General features: G+C 40.6%; 1 protein-coding gene across 3 annotated transcripts in view; it reads left to right on the top strand.

The window, feature by feature from the left end:
* The window catches only part of FNIP2 (folliculin interacting protein 2), a 121,114-nt gene that overhangs the window by 938 nt on the left and 95,408 nt on the right, over positions 1-24,768 (top strand). For 2 of the 3 annotated variants that reach the window (XM_067551815.1, XM_067551819.1), the window contains exon 1: positions 4,357-4,840. The exons of the other annotated variant lie outside the window; for it this stretch is intronic. In XM_067551815.1, coding sequence (XP_067407916.1) covers positions 4,746-4,840 — 95 coding nt within the window. In that variant the 5' untranslated portion in view covers positions 4,357-4,745. Of the gene's footprint in view, positions 1-4,356; positions 4,841-24,768 lie in introns of those variants that run through there. 3 annotated transcript variants of the gene reach the window in all.

Below are 24,768 nucleotides of genomic sequence, written 5' to 3'. Positions count from 1 at the left end.
CCATACATTTTAGAGCAAGAATGGACCATTATTACTAGTCTAACTTCTTGCATAACGTTTCTCCCTCTATCGTTCTTCATCAGAAAGGGAGTGGCTGTGATAGAGTTGAGGAGCTCTGAGGCTGTAGGAGGCCAGTTAGATAGGGCTCCCCCAATGCAGAGGATAAGAGGTATCAAAGGGAAGCATTCAATGGAAGAAAGCAGATATGCCGTGCCCTCTGTCTTCTTTCTGACCATATTTTTCCCCAGGCAGCTTTTTGCCCTTTTCCCCATCCGATATCCCAGCTCCCTCTATATCCCTCCACTTTAGGAGTGAGGTTAGGAATGTTATTGTTACACGCCTATACATGTTCCTCCAATGTTATATCCTCAAACATCCTTTCTCTCCTCCCACCAAATACCTCCATAAGCCACCAGTACTGGCCCCATAAAGCAGGACAGTTCCTGCCCCAGCAAACTAGACGTACTCTTGTGATAAACCTCCTGGAGTGTGAGCAGAATCAAGCTCTTTCTGTAGAGCAGATGAGATAAATCAAAATTATCATGAAGGGGATTTAATCTGGGCATGATTTGGCTTGCTTATTTTTCTTGCTTATTGTGTTTATTTTTCCTCTGTGTTATACTAATTTTCAAAGTAATTAAAAAGGGGAAGCATTTCAATATCAGCCTCCACATCCTGAAAAAGGGAGCAAATGTGATACTTCCTGTCACACAGCTTTTCAGAGATGAAAGCTGGCATGATACTAACTGTGACTAAATTTTTCACACAGGAGTAAGAGTTTTATACAAACCATGAATTTCCTAGAGTGGAAGTAGGTATTTACATTCAAAGAAAAACAAATACATTTCAAGGAATTAGTGTTCTCTTTATTTGATAACATTTTGTACAGAATATGTGAGGTTGAACTCAGTTTAAAACTTGACATTTAGACTCTATAGTTAGGCACCATCACTTCAACTAATGAAAGAACACAATGCACTCTATAATAAACCCATTTCGTTATCCTGCTGTGTCAAACAGCATTCGGGGGGGGGAACTAATTCTCTCTCATAGCTGTCCCATTGTCTTGGTTCATAAACCTACCACATCCAAATATCAGAGTTCAGGAATAACCCTAACATTTTTTCTCTTCTCCACAGTTCTTTGCTCATGATGAAATTGTTACACACTAGGATTTCTGTTTTTTAAATATAGTTTTATTTTTTAATTCCTTTACTCTTTTATCAGACTGTGAACCTGCATCTGATATAAGAAAGAAAAGTTTAAGATGTAAGGGTTTGATTCTGCAAGAGGCTGAGCTCTCTGGCCCAATTCAGCAAATCACTCTTTTTGCCAATTTTTAATATCGGAGAATGTTAATGAACAAGTGCTTTATTCTGTACATTATTGGTGTTTTAGAACTATTCTGCTAATTACTTCAGAGGATCATGTCCCTTTAAAGATTCTTTCATTTTAAACTGAGTATGTTCTTTATGTAAAAGACAGTGAAAATGTTCATCTATATCATAGCAACACCTTCCTACCACATTAGCCAAGGGGATGGAATAGGTTGCTACAGCAACAGCATGTTATATAACACTCCATTCAACCAAGAATGAGTTTGCAGAGGGGGGAATTGTTTTCTACTGTCCCCAGCTCTCTGCTGCTGGCAGCTTGTCTTGCTGCTTGCATAGTATAATACATTCTTTGAAGCAGTGATCATGTCTTTTTTTTAAATTCTCTGTAAAGAGATCTTTCAATTTTATATAACAGTAATACATTACAAATTCCAGATTCTAGATATTTCCTAACTTGATCATATATTATTCAGTATTTTTGAAGTGGCCAAGAAAAATTGTATTTTATTATTTTTACAGTGACCAAAATGTGCTAGTTGCTTTACAGAACATATAAAAAGATGTGGCCCATTGTCAAAGACCTTTATAAAATATACATCACTACACCAAACAATTAGGTCCATTTTTGTAAACTCTTCTCTGGTTAACTGAAACTCTGGGTTAACTAAAGATCAATTGTATCTTCTGAGTTTACTTGTAAATTGAGCTCTTGTGGAGTTTCTAAACTCCTCTATCAATCCTGCAAAGCTTAGCTTTGGCTGTGAACAGTTTAGAAGCTCTATAGAGCTAAAATCTAGGTTGTGTGCTCAGGATTCAGAGACAGTAGCCAGAGGCACCAGCCCTACTGGAACTGGAAGTTTCATCGAGCTTCTGGCTGGGGAAGTCAGGTGTGTATTTTAGGAGTCTTGACTCCTGCCCTGCCCTGCCCTGCCATGGATGAAGAACCTAGCTCATAAGTTTTACAGGAGGGGAGCTTCAGAAGAGTTACTCTCCTGTGAAATTTAGGAGCTCTACAGAGTTGATGCTCTGATAATCCAAGCCTCCAGTTATCCAAAGGTTTTGGGTGACAACCTATCTGCACCATAACTTTCTGATGGGGACACAGATGCTACTTCCACAAAGACTAGCTTCTCTTCTGACTCAAGAGTGTCATCAATTAGATTGCTTCTCCCAGTAAACAGGGTGTCAGATTCTGGATAGATACTATGGAGATCTGTTTATTTTTAATCTGTCACATTTCTATTTACATATTTTCCTGGTCTTTGGAGAGGCCCTTCTGCTTCACAACCTGTTCAACTTGATCAGCAAATGGCCTGCCTTTGGTTCTACTTCACCTGCTCATGTTTTGCACTTATGGATCTGTGAAGAAACAACCCATCTTTCTTGCCACTTATGTGCTATCCACTTTGCCTGATGAGCATGTGGCAGTGCACAGTGGTTGTGGAAGTTGTTTATTCTCCACTCCTGTGCTCAGTGTGCAGCTTCATTTACTTCATAGTTTTTTAGAAATTGCCATCAGAAGTACTGTAGTTTTGAAAGGGCCCAGCAGGGTCTGTATATGTTGGTACCAAATTGAGATCACAGTCACTGTCACACACATAAACCATTGTGAACTGGTTTTGTACCAAGCATCAGCTCTCATGTAGACTAGAGCCCACAGTCTTCGCAACAGCAAAAGTTGCTTGAGAACTTTATGAAGGAGACATAGTCTACTATTCATTTCAGGGGTCAGATGCCTAAATTAGTGCCTGTTGTTGGCTATGGGAGCAGTTGCTTATGTGCCTTAGTCCTGTTAGATATCATTATTGGATAATACAGAATTTGAACCGATTGGGGTGGAGCTAGTGGGCAAGAGAGAAAAATCTCAATTTCCTTTTTTATGGAGAAGCTTATTTCTCTCTCAGTTTTGCTAAGTATCCCTGCCAGCCATGATGACTTTCATCTTGGGCTCATATAGACACTTCTGAAGAGGTTCTCCTGTGTTACTTTATATTATTTTGCTTTTGGAATAGCACTAAATGATATGAGGTTTCCGAAAACTGGGGGAAGGTGGTTGTGGATCCTCTTCAAAAGTTTTTGCCCACCCCATCTGCACACACACTAGTCCTTCTACAAGGACTTCATCTCTGCAAATCATACAGAACAAGAATTAGTCTATGGCTCCATCATGTGTGGGAAGAGGAGGGAGAAGCAAGACTGCATCAGGTCCCAGCCCCTCTCCTTGGGGAAGTGCAGAGACTGCTTACTTTAATTGCCCCCATTGGGCCAAATTGCTCTTTCTGCCAAACAAAACCACCCAAACCAAACCCCTCCCCCCACAGAACTATGGCATCAGCTAATTAGATTATTTCACCAGTGAAAAAACAAACCAGGCAAAAGCAGAAATGAACAAAGCCACAAAAGCCCCAATCCTGCAAAGTCCCAATGGGACTACACAAGTGATAAGATTCAGTATATGTCTAATCAACAGATGAGGGCCAAAGTTTGGATTATTGATAAATAGATAGATTAGATAGATAAACTAGCATTTCCCCAGTGTTTTGATCAGAGATCTTTGCCAGTGTGTTACAGAGGCAAAGGCTAGGTGAAAAAATCCAAACCTCTCCAAGTTCAGGGTCTGGGTTTATTCTGTCATAGAGAAAGAGGCTAATGGCAAAGTTTGGATCTGAACAGTCACAAAATTCAATGCACTTTTTGGATCCAGGGATTTGGTTTGGGCTATCTCTGATTTAAGAGAAAATGTACAATTCAGCCCAGGAAACCAAGTATTTTTCAATATCAACAAATGGGGGGGGGGGGAACCCACCTCTGTTCTGTTGGATCAGTTTGTGCATCACTTTTAATAGTTTACTTAACTGAGAGGGAACCAGGCTGGGGAACCGGGAGGGCAGAGAAATCTGAGAAAAATATTTTTTCGGAAAGAATCAGAAATCCTATCTTTACTCCTCTCTCGCCTACCCTTTCCCACTCAAAAACCCCAACCTCAGAGGACTGTAAAACAGGGCTCGTGCCCCTTTAACTCTGGCTCTTGGTGCTTTACCACGTGTAAGGCTTGGAATCCCGAGTATCCAATGGAGAACGTTCCACGGGTGTTGCGCGTTCGGACCTCAGGATTCCGGGCTCAGGGGCTCGTCCTGCAGGAGGGAGCTGTCCGCGCCGCTGGGCGGACGGGGTGGTCTCCCTGTGCGGTCATATGACTGGCTGCTCCCTCCATCGCTGGGAGCGGGGACGCTGAGCGAGAGTGAACCGTAGCCCCGTCTTCTCTTCACCCTGCAATGCTGGGCGGCCACGCTGCAGCAGGGATGTTGCCCCCGCCGCTCTTACTGTCCCCAGCCCGCTGAGCTGCTGTGCGTACGCTACCCACCGGGGCTCTTGTGAGTAAGGGCGGAGGTAACAGCAAGTAGCAGCATGGCTCCTACCCTGCTCCAGAAGCTGTTTAACAAAAGGGGCAGCAGCTCGGCTTCCCTCCCCAGCAGGGCACCGAAGGAAGGACCTGCCTTCAGGTGAGAAGCATTTTCTTCCAGGGATGTTACCAAAAGGCCATTACCCAAGGGGTGGGGTAGTCTTATTGGAGCTAAAGCCTAGCGCAGAAACTAAGGGGTGTGTACATTTCCCCGGAGCGCGCGGACATACCCACACCCGTCCCCGGCTTTGTCATTTTGGATCATGCTGGTATCGATGTGTTCACGTTCACTGAGTGCTTTGAAAATGTAAAGCGCATTAAGTACTGGGTATAATTCTTGTTGGTAATAGTTTGCTTCAAGTACTATTAATTTGGAACCAGATAGAAAAAGAGTTAATGTCTTTGATGAGGAATATTCTGTAATTTTAGATTGGCCTCTGATCTAACAGGTTGGGAAAATGGCTTTTAGAGATGGCTGAGATTTCCACTGTTCCAGACATTTATACATGTTTGGGAGCTGTTTCATTATGAGCCTTATGTACAAAAGTCGTTTTGTTAAACATGACTGCTGTGCTACCCTTGTCTGGGTGGATGTCTGGGGTCTGGTGCCAGCTAGCTTTTAGGGTCTTCACCATCACCCTGTAAATTAGATGAATGAGCTTTAATTGTGATGAATCTTAGAGTATGGAATTGGTCACTCAAGGTTTGGACATCTGCCTCCTTTTCTCACTCTGAAAGAAGGGCTAAAACCCTACCCTCTGGATTTGTTTTCATTGTAAGCAGTATCAGACATAAATGCCTAGTCTTCAATCTTATAGGGTGTTTCTCAGTCTTCAGGGTTGTCCTTAAAATCTCCAGACTTTTGAGCATGTTGCAGCTGCTGTAAGTAGCATGGCCACAGGTGCTGTAACTCTGAATATGATATTGCATAGAATAGAAAGGCTGGGGCAGCAAAACTAACAGTTAAGTCTCACTATGGACCAGATTAATTAAAAATTGGGAATATAATGTGTTCCTGAGTTAAACAAAATGTCTTGATGTCACTTCAGTACTACACTAAAATAGTACAGAAAAACACACATGCAAAAGAGTAGTGGGGGCAGAGAACCAGGTGAAAATTAGTGTACCTAAATAGTTTCTTTCTGTCTCTGATTTCTTCTTCTTTTTTTTCTCTTTGATGTCTCAGCCATTTTGTGTCTGGATTTCAGATCTCCTTATATGCATAAATTGTTATAGTTTTTAATACCAGACTCCAAATAAAACAATACAGAAAACATTCTACCTGCATCTTCCTTAGTGTTTGTATTTTATTACTTGGGTAACTTGAGTTAAAATCTTTTTAAAATATGAGCTGAAATATCTCTTACCTTGAATTCTTTGAATTCAGGGTTTCATCTCTTTTTTGTTACCTCTAATCATGTGGAACAGCAGGAATCTGCATGCCTTTCATTGCTTTAGGTGCTAATGATTTCATGAACTTTTGCACATGAAACATACCGGGGGCCTGGATGTGTAATCCTGATTTGATGTTGGCTTTTTTTAAACCTCAGGGACAGTGTTCTGAGCAAGTTAAGTGACAAGATTCTGGATCCTTTTTCATAACATGACCTGGTCACAAGACCAGGGTAGTTGTACCAAGCAGAGTGATGGTATTGCACATGTGTCCAACCAAACCTTCACGTGACTACTCACCATAACTAGCCTGGTCTTGTGAGTAGACAGCATATTGATAAAATTCCTGACTTTCATTTCCTGAAATGCTAAGAATACTGTAGGGAGTGAGATTAGGAATAAAAACAAACAAACAGGACCCCATTCAACAAATGACTTAGTGCAACCACAGGGGACCACCAACATAGAACCCTTTTGACTTCAGAGATACTCTGAATGGATCAAGTGTCATCCGCATGAAACAAATTGCAGGATCAGAGCCAAAATTGAGTAATTTCAGATTTGGATTATATGTCCAGATTCTACGGTGATTGATGTAAATGTGATGGATCACTGGCGATCTAACATTATTGCCACACTCTTTCTAGAGACTTGCTAGTGGATTGGGAAGATTTCAAGTGGCTAAGGCTAGAATTCACTGTTTCTTTAATTCATAATGCAGACAAAAGCCATATGGTACCTGGGAGCATGGAGAAAGTCTGAAAAAGCGAAAGCGTATGTTATGTACTTATCCAGAGTGACTCTTAATTGAAAATTTACACCTTCATGTATATTGCTCTGGACTAGGGGTACAAAAACAGATTAAAGTGCAAACCCATTTGCAGGGATTTATTTTTAATTAAAATGTCTCCAGGTCTTAAGTTTTAAGGACCTGGTCCTGCAAGGAGCTCTAGATGGGCAGACTCCTGCAGAAAGCCCCATTGAAGTCAATAGGAGCCTATCACGTGGAGCTCCTTTCATGATTGGGGCCTATAATAAGGTATTTTATTTAAGAACATAAGAATGGCCATACTGGGTCAGACCAATAGTTCATCTAGCCCAATATCCTGTCTTCCAACAGAGGCCAGTGCCAGGTGCTTCAGAGGGAATGAACAGAACAGGCAATCATCAAGTGATTATTCCCTGTTGCCCATTTCCCAGCTTCTGGCTAGCAGAGGCTAGGGACACTTCAGAGCATGGTTTTGCATCCTGGCTAATAGCCGTTGATGACCTATCCTCCACGAATTTAACTAGTTATTTTTTGGACCCTGTTATAGTCTTGGCCTTCACAACATCTTCTGGCAAAGAGTTCCACATGTTGACTGTGCATTGTATGAAGAAATACTTCCTTTCGTTTGTTTTAAATCTGCTGCCTATTACTTTCATTTGGTGATATGAGAAGAAGTAAATAACACTTCCTTATATACTTTCTCCACACCAGTCATTATTTTATAGCTCTCTATCGTAACCCCCCCACCCAGTCGTGTCTTTTCCAAGCTGAGACGTCCCAGTCTTATTAATTGCTCCTCATATGGAAGCTGTTCCATACCCCTAATCATTTTTGTTGCCATTTTCTGTACCTTTTTCAATTCCAACATACCTTTTTGAGATGGGGCAACCAGATCTGCAGGCAGTATTCAAGATGTGAGTGTACTCTGTGTAGCTTGCGTAACTCCCGTTGACTTTGTAACTCCTCTTCTACACAGCGTCTTCACTGCGCTGCGCCACTTGAGGGGGTGGTTTTAACGCGTCGACTTCTGGATCAATCAAGCAGGTCTTCATTGACCGCTTAATCGATCCAGATAGATCGATCTGACGGTGGCAAATTTGCCACCATAAATGAAGACGTACTCTATGTGTCTGATAATTCTGTTCTTTACTATAGTTTCAATCAATTTGCCTGGTACTGAAGTTAGGCTTACTGGCCTGTAATTGCCAAGATTACCTCTGGAACCTTTTAAAAAAAAAAAAAATTGGTATCACATTAACTGTCCTCCAGGCATCTGGTACAGAAGCCGATTTAAATGATAGGTTGCAGTCCATAGTCAGTAGTTCTGCAATTTCACATCTGAATTCCTTCAGAACTCTTGGGTGGATACCATCTGGTCTTAGTGACATATGCTGTTTAATTGATCAGTTTGTTCCAAAACCTCCTCTAATGATACCTCAATCTGGGACAGTTCCTCAGATTTGTCACCTAAAAAGAATGGCTCAGGTTTGGGAATCTCCGTCACATCCTCAGCCATGAATACCGATGCAAATAATTAATTTTGTGTCTCTGCAATGGCCTTATCTTCCTTAAGTGCTCCTTTATCATATTGTATTTATTGTTATTTAGCATTTATTTATTTATTGTACAGCTTATTGAGGCAACTGAACTTCAGTTTAGAATATTGAAATATTGTATTAAATTCAGAAAACTCTAACTCAGTGGTTCCCAAACTTTTTTGGCTCGAGGGCCACAAATATCGTTTTTACAACCCTGAAGGGCCACCAGTCTATCAACTCATAAAAGTATTGATGTATATACCATTAAGAACTGCAAATCGCTACCTGCTTAGTGTAAACATTTTGATGCTACTGTGCTCATTTTTACATTCACTATTTTATACCTACAAATTACTCACAGTATGTCACACACTCATAGACAAAGCACTAGTGCAGATGAGTGACTGTCATTACACACTGAAGCACATGGCCTGGCAGCTAAGTCACAGTGGGTGGTCTGCTAAGTGCAGACCAATTCGGAAGGCACTCATTTTTTAGAGCCCTGCCCCTCCTCAAGCATGGTGGGTCCTGGCTGGTCCACCAACAGCCTCTCCCACGCCCCCACTGCAGCCAGACAGAAGGAATTCAGCAAGGAGGCTGCCTCCTTGCTAATCACCCATCCCCCTGGCTGCAGCAGGGAAACCACATGCATCCTGTAGCCCCATGCATTCCACCTGGGTCACTAGGCAGTGCCTTCCTTCTGCGGCCTGGGGGATGGGAGGTCAGTGCTCCTCTCCCTCTGGCTGCAGCAGGGACCCAGTGCCTAGGGACCCAGGCAGAGCGCTTTGCCATGCTCCCTGCTACAGCCAGGGGGAGGGGAGCGCTGATCTCCTGTCCCCTTGGGTGCTGCAAGGAGCCTGCATCAGTTTTGTAGCCCCACGGCAGCGTGCTCCATGTGAGTCCTTAGGCAGCGGCTCCCTTCTGCAGCCAGCAGAAGGGGAGCAGCGGGCCATTTTGAAAGACCCTCGGGCCACAGGTTGGGAACCACTGCTCTAACATATAATTTAAGAATAATTTGTTAATAATGCCTTTTAGGGTTGCATACACTTGTTCCGCAGTTTTATCTCTTCTGTCTTTTTTTTTATTGTATTCTGGATTTATATGCCTATTTGGCTTTTTTTCTCCTCCTTATGGAATATTTCAATCTTCCTCACTCCCATTTCTAAAGAAATGTTTCATGGTAATGCATGGTTCACAGTTCTAGACAACCTCACTCTTTAATAAGGGTCTTTTTTTTAACTGAACCCTCAAATCCAAAGCATTCCTGAAGACCCTTAATGCCATCTGTTACTGAATTTCAAAGGATGAGCTGTGACAGCCAGCATTAAATATTCTGGGGTACATCTGGCATTTGGCAGCTTCTGACTCAACGTGATTCAAGAGAAAGTCTGTTCGGAAAGATCTTTGTTCTAATGGAGCTAAAACTGGCTGGGAGAGAAGAGGAAAAAGGATCTCTGCTATTTTTACTCCTCCTCCAGTCTCTGACTCTTACATTCCAGTGTCTGCCTTTACTGCTTCTCCTGGCCCTACTAAGCAGCTGCTGTGAAATTGATACAATATTTGTAAATTTCACCTCTTCCACAGGGTTTCAGCCATGAAACTGACCAGACTCCTGTTACCTTCACTCTGCTGCTGGAGAAAGTGATGAACATACAGAGCACCTGAAATTGTTTATTACAGTGAATGCAGCATGTATGTTTACCTGCCCAAAAGGCAGGTAGCATATGTGTGAGGTGGGTGCAAGAAGCTCATGGCCCTCAGAGACCGAGTGCAGGCGCTGGAGACCAAAGTGGCTGAACTGGAGGAGCTCAGGGAGATAGAGGTGTGCAAATATGAGACTTTCCAGGACACAGCAGAGCATGCCCACCTCTGCCTGAAAGCCTCTGCACTGTTAAGGAGCATAGTCTCTGGAAAGGAGAACATCAAGCTGGAGCAGAGGGAGATGACCCCATACTTGGGATCCTGGGGGAGGGGACAACTGGTATTAGAAAGTAACAGATAATACTAATGGGAGAGTTGATTGATTATTAGAAATATAGATAGTTGGGTTTGTGATTACTGGGAGAACCAAATGGTGGGTGCGAAGGTTGCAGACGTCTCAAGATATCTAGACAGGCTTATGTGCAGTGCTGCGGAGGAGCCGGTGGTTGAGGTACATGTAGGTATAAATTACATAAGGAAAGGTAGGAGAGACCGGTCCTGGAGGCCAAATTTAGACTCCTAGGTAAGATATTAAAATTCAGGACCTCTGTGGTAGCATTCTCTGAAATATTTTCAGTTCAAAGTGCAGGACCAGTAAGACAGGCAGAACTTCAAGGTCTTAATGTTGGATGAGACAATGGTGCTCCAAGGAGGGATATAGGAATTGGGGAACATTCTGGGAATGGAGGAGCCTATACAGGAAGCATTGGCTACACCTAAACCAAAATGGAGCCAGATTGCTGGCATGTAAAATTAAAACGATCATAGAGTAGTTTTTAAACTAGAGGCTGGGGGAAAGCCAACAGATGTGGAGAAGCATGTGGTTGGATAGACACATCCATGAGGAGAGGATTTATTAAAGGGGATACTCTATATCTTTGTAAAGAGGAGAGGATAGAGGTTCATAAAGTATAGGTAGGAACTGAAAAGAAACAGTCAAACAAAAAAGAGTCCCATTGAATGACGTTACATGAAGGTAGACAACTAAATATTGACAAACTTTATAGGTGCTTGTATACAAATTCTAGAAGTCTAAATGATAAGGTGGTGGAACTTGAATGCCTAGTATTAAATGAGGATATTGATATAATAGGCATCACAAAAACTTGGAACGATGATAATTAAGGTTAAGATTTTGTTATTGTTATTTTAAGTAAAATTCATGGACAGATCATGGGCGACAAACAAAAAATAATGGAAGCCAGCACCCTGTCTGAGACTTTTATTAAGAATAATGGGGGGTGGGATGAGACTCTGAGCCCTGCTGCAGTGGCAGCCCTGCTTGGAGCTGCAGAGTTCCATCCCCCCCACCTCTGCTGCCTGCAGTGGCTGGGAGCTGTGGAGGCTACCACCAGCTGACAGCTCCCGCCCCACCGCTGGGGGCTGAACTGGAAGATGTCACAGAGGTCTCTGGAACCTCGGTGACATAATCTTATCCTTAATGATAATCCATAGAACATAGTAATACCAGGGTACAAAATATATAGGAATGACAGAGTAGGTCAGACTGTTGGGGGGGAGAGGGGCAGTGGCACTGTATGTGAAAGAAAGCATAGAGTCAAATATAGTAAAAATCTTAAATGAATCAAACAGTACCATAGAATCTCCATGGATAGAAATTCCATGTTTTGAATAATAAGAGTATAGCAGGAGAAATGTACTACTGAGCAGGATGAGGACGATGATTGTGAAATACTCAGGGAGACTAGAGAGGCTACAAAGGCAGAAAACATCAATAATGGGAGATTTCAGCTATCCCCATATTGAGTGGGAACATGTCACCTCAGGCTGGGATGCAAAGTTAAAATCTCTAGACACCATTAATGACCGCTTCTTGGAGTGGCTAGTCCTGGAATCCACAAATGGAGAAAAAATTCTTGATTTCATCCTAAGTGGCACATAAGATCTGTTCCCAAACTGAACTGCTTGATGATAATGATTGTGATGTAATTAAATTTAACATCTTTGTAGGGGGGGGGCCAATGCCAAAGAAATGCACCACAGTAGCATTTAACTACACAAAAATAAGGAAACTAGTTAAATGTAAATTAAAAGGAGAAGTCATAGGAGTAAAATGCCTGCAAAGTGCATGGAAACATTTAAAAAATACCATAATAGAGGGTCAAATTAAATGTATAACCCCCAAAAAGAAAAACAGTAAGAGGAACAAAAAAATGCCACCATGGCTAAACAACAAAGTAAAAGAAAGAGGTGGCTAGAGACAAAAAGACGTCTTTTAAAAATTGGAAGTCAAATCCTACTGAGGAAAATAGAAAGGAATATAAACTCTGGCAAGTCAGAAGCATAATTATGCAGGCTAATAAAGAATTTGAAGACCAGCTAGCTAAGGACAAAAACTAACAGCAAACATTTTAAGTATATCAGAATCAGGAAGATTGCCAAATAGTTAGTGGGGCCACTAGATGATCAAGGTGATAAAGGAGAATTCAAGTAAGACAAGGCTGTTGTGGAGAAATTAAAATAATTCTTTGCATCACTTTTCATGGCAAAGGATATGGGGGAGATCCACACACACAAGCAATCCTTTTTAGGTGATAAATCTGAGGACCTGTCCTAGATGAGATGTCAATAGAGGATGGTTTTCACCCAAAAGTTCTCAAGGAACTCACATATGAAACTGCAGAACTACTAACTGTGGAATGTGATCTATCACTTAAATCAGTCTCTGTACCAGATGACTGGCAGATACCTAATATTATGCCAATTTTCAAAAAAGTCTCCAGTGGCAATCCTGGCAATTACAGGCCAGTAAATCTAACTTCAGTACCAAGCAAATTGGTAGACCTTTTATAGTAAAGAACAGCATGATCACACACATAGATGAACATGATACGTTGGTGGGAAAAGGTTTGGTGAGGCATGATTTCCCTTTACAAATTTATTAAAATTATTGGAGGGAGTCAACAAGCATCTGGACAAGGGAAATCCAGGGGATGTATTGTACTTAGATTTTTCAGAAGGCCTTTGACAAGGTCCCTCACCAAAGGCTATTAAGCAAAGTAAGTAATCATGGGAATAAGTAACTGGCTGAAAGATAGGAAACAAAGGATAGGAATAAATGGTCAATTTTCACAATAGAGAGAGGTAATTAGTGTCGTCTCCCAGGGATCTGTACTGAGACCAATGCTGGTTAACATATTCATAAATGATCTTGTAAAAGGGGAAACAGTGAGGTGGCAAAATTTGAAGACGATACAAAATTACATAATTAAGTCCAAAGCTGACAGCATGGAGTTACAAAAGGATCTCACAAAACTGGACAAGAAAATGGTAGATGAAATTCAGTGTTGATAAATACAAAGTAATGCATATTGGAAAATATAATCCCAACTATACTTACAAAATTATGGGGTATCAATTAGCTTTTACCATTCAAGAAAGATCTTGGAGTCATCATGGATAGTTCTCTGAAAACATCTGCTCAGTGTGCAGCAGCAGTAAAAAACAAAAGCTAACAGAGAATGTTAGGAACCATTAGGAAAGGGATAGAAAAAACAACAGAAGATCATCATGCCACTATAAAAATACATGGTATGCCCATACCTTGAGTACTGTGTGCAGTCTTGGTCGCTCCATCTCAAAAAAGATATGTTAGAATCGGAAAAAGTACCGAGAAGGACAACAAAATTGATTAGGGGTATGGAACAGCTTCCATATGAGGAGAGAGGAAAAAAATTGAGACTCTTAGAAAAGAAATGACTAGGGGGAGATGTGATAGAGGTCTTTAAAATCATGAATGTTGTGCAGAAGGTAAAATGAAGACGCATTCTTTACCCCTTCACATAACACAGGAACCAGGGGTCGCCCAATGAGATGAATAGGCAGCAGGTTTAAAACAAACATCAGGAAGTATTGCTTCACAGAATACACAGTCAATCTGTAGAAGTCATTGCCAGAGGATGTTCTGAAAGCCAAAAACGTAACGAGGTTCAAGAGAGAATTGGATAAATTCATGGATAGGTCCATCAATGGCTATTAGCCAAGATGGTCAGGGACACAACTCCATTCTCTGGGTGTTTCTAAACCTCTGACTGCTAGAAGCTTGGACTGGACAACGGGATTGATCACTCAATAAATTGCTCTGTTCTGTTTGTTCCCTCTGAAGCATCTGGCTCCAGCCGCTCTTGGAAGGCAAGATACAGGGCTAGATGAACCATTGGTCTGAGCCAGTATGGCCATTCTTATGTTCTAAATTGTCTGTCTACAGCTTGGGAACACAATACGCCTATGATTCTCATTTTGGGAACTTATCTTTGGATCTATAAAAGTTAGAAACTTTTGTGGGGTTCCTCCCCCCTCCCCCCCAAAAAAATGAAAGCTTAAATTCTGCAGAACATGAAGAGACCCTACTTACCCCCCTCACCCTTTATCATGAGAAGTTGTTCTTGTGACTGATGGGTGACTTTCTCAAGCCTGTTCAGTTTCTATCATTTAGCACTGATTATGTCTACTATATTTTTTCCTTTATCAGTAGAGTTAAAAATGTGACCTTCATAGTTTAAAAAAATGTCCGTATACTACTTTCAGCTGAGCAGCAGGCTGTCGTTTTGTTATAACATTCAGAGAAATCCTAATTGTTCTTGTGTGTGAGAGAAAACATTCATACTTATGTATAGTTAAAATCTCAAACATTCCTCAAAACCCTTAATATTGGCTGTTACTGCACTTCAAAGAATGAGCTGTGCAGCTGGTACTAGAGGTTCTGGGAAGCTCCTGGTTCCAAGTGCTTAGCAGAAAGTCCATTAAGAAAGCCAGGAACTAGAAATGCAGATCTTAGGGACTACAGTATGGGAGCTTCCTACAATAATTTAATGTATTCAGCTAGAATCTTCTAATGCTCATGTATTTCAGCTATACTCAATTAAAATATTGTGCGTGGGGAGGGAGGTGGCTTTAAAAAAAATGAATGACTCTGGTTTTGGATAAATTGATCATGCTTTAATTTTCATGGCTGTAAAACAGGATTTCATATTAATGCTGTTTTGCATCTTTCAGCATTATAGACTGAAATTGTCTTCAGGAAGCTGAGGGCTGAGGTTGTGTAAAAATTCGAACTAAGAAGGGGAAACGAGTGGGAAGCAAACAGTTTAGAGTAGACCACATGTCAGAACGTGTAAAACAAACTAAATCCGACTTTTTCTTTCAGGGTTATGTTAAGGTTGGTAAGTGTGTGGTCTCTGCTTCATGACTTCTGTAAAATCTCTTTGGGAGATTGAGTGAAAGGATGTTGTAAAAGAGGATATAGTTTCATTTAACATGCATGCTGTAAAAGATGAGATCATGATCTTTCAGCTGGATTTGAAAATGGCAAACAGGCCATTCCTTCAGCTTTAAATATTCATTGTTTCTTCTGATGTCTGTAATGGAAAGGATGTTGTACTGTAACTTTGCAGGATCTCTAGCTGGTAGTGGTTTGTTAGCCTTGGAGTATGATATCATTCACTTGGCAGCTGAAACAAGTAATTCATTTGGTCATAGTTCTGAAATGTTTGCTGAGATCTCATTCACTAAGCACTACTTCACAGCACTTTATTGCAAGCCTGGCAATATTCCAATCTTTGTAAAAGGAAAGAAAGCATAGGGAGGTTTGTTGAGTTTACTTGTATGTTAGATTTTTTTTTTTATCACTGTTCACTTCAATAGATTCCTATAATTTAGCTGGGCTCCACCTTGTTGTTTGTAGATATCCAGGTAGCAAAAATAGCCAGAAATGCCACTAGGTATCTAAATAAGTAACTTTTTAAAAAAATCTGGCCCTAAATCCCTAAAAGGGATTAGGAATAACTATTGGAGAGACCACTCATGGTAGCCATTGCGTAAAGTGAGACGATGCCCAGGGCCAAACTATTCAGGCATGAGGTAAAATCTAGCTTGTGGATCTCCTTACTGACAGATAAAGTGCAGTACAAGACCTTTCTCTTTCCCCATTAATGGCAGCTGCAGAATAGTTCAGTTCATGAAGATTATTGTAAACAATTCCACTCAAGGAAACAGCCTCATAAGGGAGTGATGGAGAATAAGAGACCTTTTTAGACTGAAATTCGGTTCCCAGTCTAGGGATATCTGAAAAAGCAAGTCTTCTGGCTCTTCACCCTTTCAGGAGCAAGTCCTTTCATCTTTCTGTAAAGTTGTTTTGTTTTTTATTTCCTTCCCACTCTCTTCACTTCTGAGCAAGAACCTTCAGAGATCTCTGATTTCTTCCAACCTTAGTACTGGACAGAGTGCTATTAACTGTCTTGCTCTTTTCTTCACTCCTCCTCTTCCACCCCTCCCCCCACCTCTACTTCAATTGCAACACTGGAAGAAGTCTTGAGAGTCTGTCCCTTCCTCCCCCCCAATATACATAAGAGCTGCGTGGATATGTATAGGTCTTATTCCTGGAATCTTTGAAATCTTTTTTTTTAAAACTTCTATGAAAAATATGGCATTTCTCCTGACTATTTTTACTATTGTCTTTGCACATTTCAGATTAGAACTCATCAGTGTATGCAATGTCAATAATTGTGTGCACCAATTAATCACAAACTTTTCTGCACACCTCGGCCCAGATACTCAAAGGTATTTAAGGTGTCTGACTTCCATTGAAATCAATGGAAGTTACAACCTAAATACTTTTGGGGATCTGACCTGTAATTTTTAAAACTTGGTCTGGAACTCGAGTGACTTACACTGTAGTAATCCTAAAGTCTTTTTCCCTGTTTACATGACTATTTTACTGGAAAACCACGTATGCTGACACATAATGTATTTAATACAGACTAATTCAAGGAATTGTGGTGAGAAAATGCCTTGCAGGTATCTAATTTATCCTCTACATTGCTTTGGAACTTTACTTAATGTGTTAGCAGTGTTGTTAGCTGTTCAGTGGCATGCATTGATGAATGTTGATAGGAAGACTTCTGCTTGGGGCTGAAACTGGATGAGCTGATGTCCAACAAGACTGATGAAGTCAAAGATGAACAAAAATGCTTTTAAACACTAGCGCAGAGCTTGCCTGCCAACAGAGATGGGTTCAGTACATTAGATTGTTGCTTGTAAAATGTAGTGGAGTACACTGATAAAGCTTATCCGTTTGTTTTTAAACTTGTCAAAAATTAGTAATCATGGTACACATGAGCTACCTTTCACCTCAGTTTCTGGCCTATTCTGCCCTACCAATGAATATTGATAGTACCAGTATGCTATTAACAACAAACTAAGCAAAATAACTTTAGAAATAGTAGTAGATGGCTGGGAGTGGAATTGGTCATCTTCCTATGATGCATTTAAAGGGTTAGATCCTCTGCCCCATATCCGCTTTGATCAGAAGGCTGCTCCTAACAGGTCTGCTGAGGACTTCCTATGCATAGAGGGATCCTTAGGTGGTATAGCTGGTTCTATACAAAATTCCCTTAAAACGCAGGTGCACAATAGACAAAGTGTTTATCTCTATGGTGATTCTTGGTGACCCTACCCATCCGTTGCTTTAGTCCAAGAACTACTTTGTATTTTGTTCTTTGAATGGCTTATGACAGTAAGACTCCATCAACTTCAGAGCCATGTATAATAGTGCTTTTTTTTTTTTTTTTTTTATAAACAGCATCCTTTTTTGTTAGGTACTGCGATTATTAAAATCTGTATCACATATAAATACGGTTTATTATATAACAGCCCAATTACCATATTTTCATCTGTATAAGGCCTTTTAGGTTCTCTCAAAGATGCATTTTTCTGCTCAGTTGATTAAACATAGTGCAGTTTTTGAAATCAGATATGTTAATTGCCCAAACTGGGTTTGAGAAGGAAACTCTATAGATGTGTATGAGATCTGACGATGACAAGGGTATAATAGTAAGGGCAGTACACAGGGAGCAGGAAAAGAGCTGTCTGAAGAGTGTAAAATGACAGAGGAGGAGTTGTATGCAGTGTTGTGGCAGCCGTGTTAGTCCCAGGATAGTAAAGAGACAAGTTGAGTGAGGAAGTACGTTTTATTGGACCAGCTTTTGTTGGTGAGAGAGACAAGCTTTCAAGCTACACAAAGAGCTCTTTTTCAGGTATGGGGAGTTGTCTCAATGACATGTACTTCATGTGAGGCTGGAAGTTGATAGCCAGGCAGAACAGCCTGGCTGTGTCCTTTCAGGCATTTTCTTTAATAGCACCTCTGACTATTGGTCATCTCGTAGATACATGGATGTGCCTCTCATGCTTCATGTATATTCTACCTTGGATTCTGCAACTGTAGCCTTTGTCTCTTGTCCACTATTTTCTTTTCTTCTCCTGCTCCACATGTACTTGCTTCCTCTGCAGAATCATTCTTTGCTTACTTCATTCATTTTTACGTATTCCTTACCCAAATATAATAGTAATTTTTTATGAGAGAGAGCTAAGTCTCAAGATAGACCCTAGTACAGACCGAGAAGAGAAGCATTGCATTGTGGGATGGAGTTAGAGGGCTAGCTTAACTGCTTCAGCTGCAATAACTGTACCTTCTCATCTGCACTGGGGTAGCGGGAACCATTATGGACTGTATTGATGCATCTAGATGTGAGCCTAAAAAAGGTGCACTAGGAATCAACAAACTTCTTGGATATTTATAGGACTGCTTTAGTATATGGACGAAAAGCTTTTTATGTATTCAGTGGTAGCCATGTTGGTCCCAGGATATTAAATGCAGTCTTTTATGGGCATTTCTACTACTATTAATGGCAATTCCTACTTTGCCCCATGTAGAAGAGAGATTACAGTGAAGTGAAACCTATACTGTGAGCGTTGTGAAACCAGCTGAATCAATCTGGGACTCTCACTGCCTGTGCTCTTTCACAAAGTTTGCTAAAATGTATCGCAGCTCTATATCCCATTCCTTCCAACATGCTCGAGCAAGTTGCACAGACGTATTAATGAAATCAGTCTCACAACACCCCTGTACAAGTTCTGGGTTCCACTGTAATTACTTCCCTAAGTGGGATGTTGTGAGGCTAAATTAAAAGTTAGTGAAATGCTTAGACTTCTGGTTTGAAATAATTATAGAAATACAAAGTAACGTTACATATCTCTTACTGTGACCCTCTCTCTTCTTATTGGATGATTCAGTTATTTGTTTGCATTCAACTGTTTGTGTTTTGCCAAGTTAACTTTGGTTTACATGAAGTTGTTGCAGCAGATTTCAAACAGGGATCTGTCATCATCTTGGACTCTGAACACTCAGGTGATATCTTCATTTTACAAACGTGGATGTAGAATATCACAAAAAAGTTGTTTGCATGTTATGGCTAAGTGCTTTTGGGCCTGGTTACTTCTTGCAGTGACTCAAGGGGCAGTTGATGCATAGGAAGAGAGCATGGGGAATAATGTGGCAAAGAACATTATACACCTGTCTCGGGGAAAATTGGGAGTCAGGAGGACTAGTTAACCTAGTGCAGATGAGGCTGTCTACACACAGCTGTACTGCTGCAGCTGCGCTGCTGCAAAGTCTCCTTTGTAGCCACTTTATGTCGTCAGGAGAGAGCTCTCCCGCCGCCATAATTAAACCACCACCAAAGAGAGGTGGTATCTTTGTGTATTGTGCAGTTGGATGTGGTAAGTATGGTTTCTTTTAAAAGGAACTTACAACTTCATAGGTAAGATACTAAGCCTTTATTTAAAGCAAAATTGAAATCCCTCTATTTCACAACTTGTTGTCTGAATTTAGTCAGGGATCCAATGTGTTTTGTGGCAAACTGGACCTAAATCGAGCAGCGAGTGTTGTTGTGACTTCCGTGCCCTCACAATCCAAAAAGACTATAGCAACTACAAGGCCCTTATTATTTTGGTATTGAAAATCAGGGTGATGCAGCGGAAGAGCCCTAATTCCGTGTCCTGGAACTGTTTACATGCCTCTAGCTTCTTCAGAAGCCTTTAAGTTTCAGTATTATGTATAGGACAGTTCAGCAGCAGCCCTCCTTTACATGAAAGGGTTAAGGAGAATGTTCTGTGCAGAACAGGCAAACTGCCATAAAATCAACAGGAGAAACAAAGCACGTCTCTGGCTAAAACTAGAGAATTCTGGGTTTGACACTATATCCATCTGCAGTTATCGCTTAACTCATCTGCTCCAGGATTTCCTGGCATTCATCTCCATGCTGGCTATGGAGTATGCTGTCATTGCTGAGGGAGACTTTTAGTGGCGATGGAGGGAGTGTTGTTTTTTGTTAGTGTTTTTTTCCTCTGACTATGTCTGTCTGTCTCTCTCTTGTATGTGTGTTTTTTTTAAATATATATATACATACACACACACTCCACCCTTCTACCACATGGACAAACCAGTAAGTGTTCATGAGTATTAACCACATTAGTCTCACTTCTCATCTCTCCCTTCCCCTGACGTGCTAACAACGTCACTTCACAAATTTCTTGTTACATTCTACCTTTCAAGAGCCACAAAGTCAATATATCAATGGGACAAAGGGCTTTAACAACCACTAGCTCCTCCAAAATTTCCTGATTCTTTTGGGATGAAGGGGAAAAAATCTCCAGGGTCTCGTCTCACTGATGGGTTATTGGTTAGTATCATGAAATTATTTTTACTTGGTAATTCCAATAGTCTCAGTCTGCTGGTGACACTGCAAACACCTGCAGTGCAGGGCAGCGGCATTGGATGTTTTTGTTTAGGTGCAAATCTTCATTTGTTGCAAGTGCAACTCTGTTATTGGCAGGTGAATAAAGGAGGTTGGCTTTTAACTACTTTGTTTTTAAAAAGTCTATATTCATTGTTACTGAAATGGATCATGAACTGCATTGTGAGGTCATTGAGAGTTGAAGATGTTCTGTGCTTCTTAGCATCAAGCCTTATATCCCCAACCACTTGTAACTTGTATGTACTTGTAATTTTATGTTGGAATTTTAGGATTTTAATTCCTTTTTTGAGCAGGAATTTGGAGGCTACATGGTAGAAAATAGATTGTACAAATGAGGGAGAAGGAGCAGAAAAGGACAGGCAAGCCCATGTTCCAGGCTACCAACCCCAAGTTGTGGTGAAGAGGTCTGTGCTGGGCTTAGGTTCTAAGATAGTCATGATTTTATTCCTTATTAATTGATTAAAATACAACATGAATTGGCACAGTATAAAAATACTAGATTTTTTTTTTTTGTTAGTCTTCCACTGTATTGGCTAAATTGGCCTCTTTAACGGTACAACATCTAGTTTTAATCCTGCTCTCAGGTATACTGTTGCATCCCAACCTTGCCAGCTATTGTATGGGTAGTAAAGCTGGCAGGGAAGAGATTCTGCCGCATCTCAGTTTCTGGCAAAAGTAATTGTCAGATGTGCCTTGGCATCATCTTTATTTAGTAGCTGTGTTCTAAGCTGGAAGTAGGCCTGATCACATGATTCAGTCTGTAAAAAGTGACATGTGACGGATGCATTGACCAAGACAGGGAGCTGACTATGTGAGGAGGTGGAGTTTGCCTGTTGATTGGGACAGCCTACCTCAGCATATTAAGCAGAGATGACAGAACAAATACTGTTTGCTTCAGTCAAGCTGCTGGTGTCCAGACAAATCTGAAATTGGTGTCAGAGGTCAAAGGCTGGACTTCATTACTGAAGATGTACTTTACACTCTTTTTTTTTTTTTATATATAAAGTAAACATGCAATTTTTTGGAAACTCTTCAACAAATTGTTTTTATTCCAGAACTAAAATCTGAGAAATACTTAACATGAATTTATGATAAACTGAGATCTAGCAACTGATACAAGCTTTCTAAAAATCTTTTTGGTGTGAGGGGAGGGTCAGTTTACATATAGGAAGTTATATCTGCTTTTATGTAACTTTTCTTTATCTAGAAAAGATTTGGATAAAGATGGAATTATAATTAAACTTTGTGCCACCACTTGCTTCCTTTTATTGCATATGAAGGTTCTTCTACCTATTAAAACTATGCCACTACAAAGGCCCTTATTATTTTGGTATTGAAAATGTGTGTTTACTTTTTGATCTGAACACAGCCACGCTTGTACTCAGTCTTCTCTCTGTCAGGGAATTCCATTATTGGGGTTATTACTGAAAACATTCTCTACCTCTGAGCCTTGTCCTGGACTTCAACTTCACTATTCCTGTTTCGCATGCTGTCATTGTAGCTCTGTTGGATATCTAGGTTCCAAACTATTGAGTTCTGTAGATTAGGATAAGACTCTGAATGCAGTCTTGAAACAGAGAACATTGGTGGAGTTTTTTGTAAGCACTGGCGTGATATGTTCACACTGGCTCTTGTTATTTATGACAACTTTACTAAAACTCACTCCCTATCGAGTTAAACAATCTAATTTGGAGAAGAAGAAAAAGATTAACAGTAGGTAGGTTCTTACTGAGAAGAGAAGGAACTGTTTTCTAGAAATTTAAAGTTAATTTAAATTGCATTTAGGCTGGCAAAGATTCAATATACTCTGCCTTCTCCAACCCCAATATTGGGTGTGGTTTTTATTAAGCAAGTGGTCCTTTAGAGCTATGTACTTCTAATCCTCAACTAGTACTGCTCAGGTATTTCATTTAGTAAAGTACAACGATGTTTTCTGAAATTCACATTGCCTGGCTTTAACGTAATTCTGGTATTTCTAACCTCGTAGTAAGAACTTTCTCCATGGCCACTTCCCCATTACACTGTCTCTCCCTGCTTATGTGGAAAATCTAAAGCTAGAGAGAGGCAGTCTAAATCACATGTTTGTTCACTTGAGTGACTAATGTAGAAAGGATCTGGTCTAACTTGTATGAAACTGGTAACAATGCGAGTTAAACGAAGTGGATTACATAGACTCAGCTGCTTGTTCACTGAGTTGAAGTGAATGCTGTCTCACTATATTTGGGCTATTTTAGGTGAATAAGTATAAGAAAAAGAATGTAGCTACAGCGTGTCAGAATTTTGCATGTTTATGGTATATAAGGGGAGAACTGTCTTTTGGCAGAACATCATATTTATTGGCAAACATGTTTTTTTGGAAATTACCATGAATACAATGGTTCAACAAATGGAACGGAAGGAAATATTATCTTTAGGTGAAGTGGAATCTGGCATCTGTGTGGGTTTTTTTTTTTTTTTAATATTGTTCATCTATGATAAATGACTTTGTACTACCTTCTGCCTTTTAACAGGCTTTGTTTTTTATATTTAGAACCAGCCAATGTTTCATGGTATATAATTAAAAGGTGAGAAGTTGGTTTGGTATTGCTATCTATGCCCCTGGATCATGCTTGCCATTTTGGCAAGAAGTTTTGTGAAAGTTTATGCTTGTCTACAGATACTCTAGTTTGTCTCTTAAAGGATTTGGGAAAGCAAATCCTACTAGATACATGTGAATGAAGAATCTACCAAATCATAAGGAAACAAACCTTGAAACAGTGCTTGGACTTTAATGGATAGGTTTATATCCTATTGGACTGCACATTGATACTGTAAGGCATTTGAGGTGTGTGTTGAAATTGCATTTGCGATTCATAATGCATAACTAATACTGTCATTTTAAAAGCCACTAAAGTAAAGAACAGAGTTAGGTCTATCTAGATTTAGAAGTGACCTACAAACAGAGAAGGTGACATGACTATTTGCCAGTATATAAACGGAATGACTAAACTCCATTTCCCAATGCATTATATCTGGAGGGCAGGAGGCTTTCCTGATTCACTGTTTATGCACGCTTTCTGCCCACCCATAGGTAGATTTCTTCTTTGAGCCTTGTGTTGCAGATTGAGTCCTGGTCTGCACTGACCTGGCGATTCAGCGGCAGTTGACGGGAGTTATGCAAGCTACACAGAGTAGCTTGCGTAACTCCCATCGACTGCTGTGCTTCCCTTATGCACGGTATCTTCACTGCACTGCGCTACGCTACTTGAGGGGGTGGTTTTACTCATTCAACTTTCTGATCAATTGAGCGGGTCTACACTGACCACTCAATCGATCCAGAAAGATCGATCTGGCGGCGGCGACTTTGCCGCCCTCAGTACAGACACCCTGAGTATCCTTCAAAAATTGGTCACAGAAAAGAAGTTGTGAGCTTATTATTGAAGCCTTGGGCTGGTAATCACTTGATTACCATCAGTGTGGTGGCCATTAGTGTTTAATCCACAGCTGCCTGGAGATGGCAGTGGGAGTGAAAGGAAAGGGCAAAAAGGAAGTCAAAGCTATAACTCCATATTCCTCCCTGACACAGACAATTCTAGTCAAAATGGGAATGAGGGCAAGTGAGTAGAAGACTAGAAAACTAGGTGGCCAAATTTTCAGAGGTGCCGAGTACCTAGAGGTTGCATTGACGTAAGTGGGAAGCTATAGGTACAAAACTGCATCTCAAAAAATCAGGCAGGGGAATTATAGAGCAGTCAGCCTAACTTCAATACTTGGAAAGATAGATTATTATTAAGACAATTATTAAACAACCAGTTTGTACACACCTAGGGGATCATAGGGCGATAGGTAATAGCCAACATGGATTTGTGAAGAAAAAACTAATTTCCTTCTTTGAGTGGGTTACAGGGCTAGTGGATGAGGGAGGAGGGGAAGCTGTAAAGGTGATCTGTCTTGATTTTCGTAAGGCTTTTGTCCCATGTGACATTCTTATCAGCAAACTAGGGAAATATGGTCTAATGAAATTACTATATAGTGG

Source organism: Emydura macquarii, unplaced genomic scaffold (assembly GCF_026122565.2).
Source record: "Emydura macquarii macquarii isolate MOO-44397 ecotype Brisbane River unplaced genomic scaffold, CSIRO-AGI_Emac_v2 contig_1363, whole genome shotgun sequence".
NCBI lineage: Eukaryota > Metazoa > Chordata > Testudines > Chelidae > Emydura > Emydura macquarii.
This window is presented reverse-complemented; position numbering and strand designations above follow the sequence as displayed.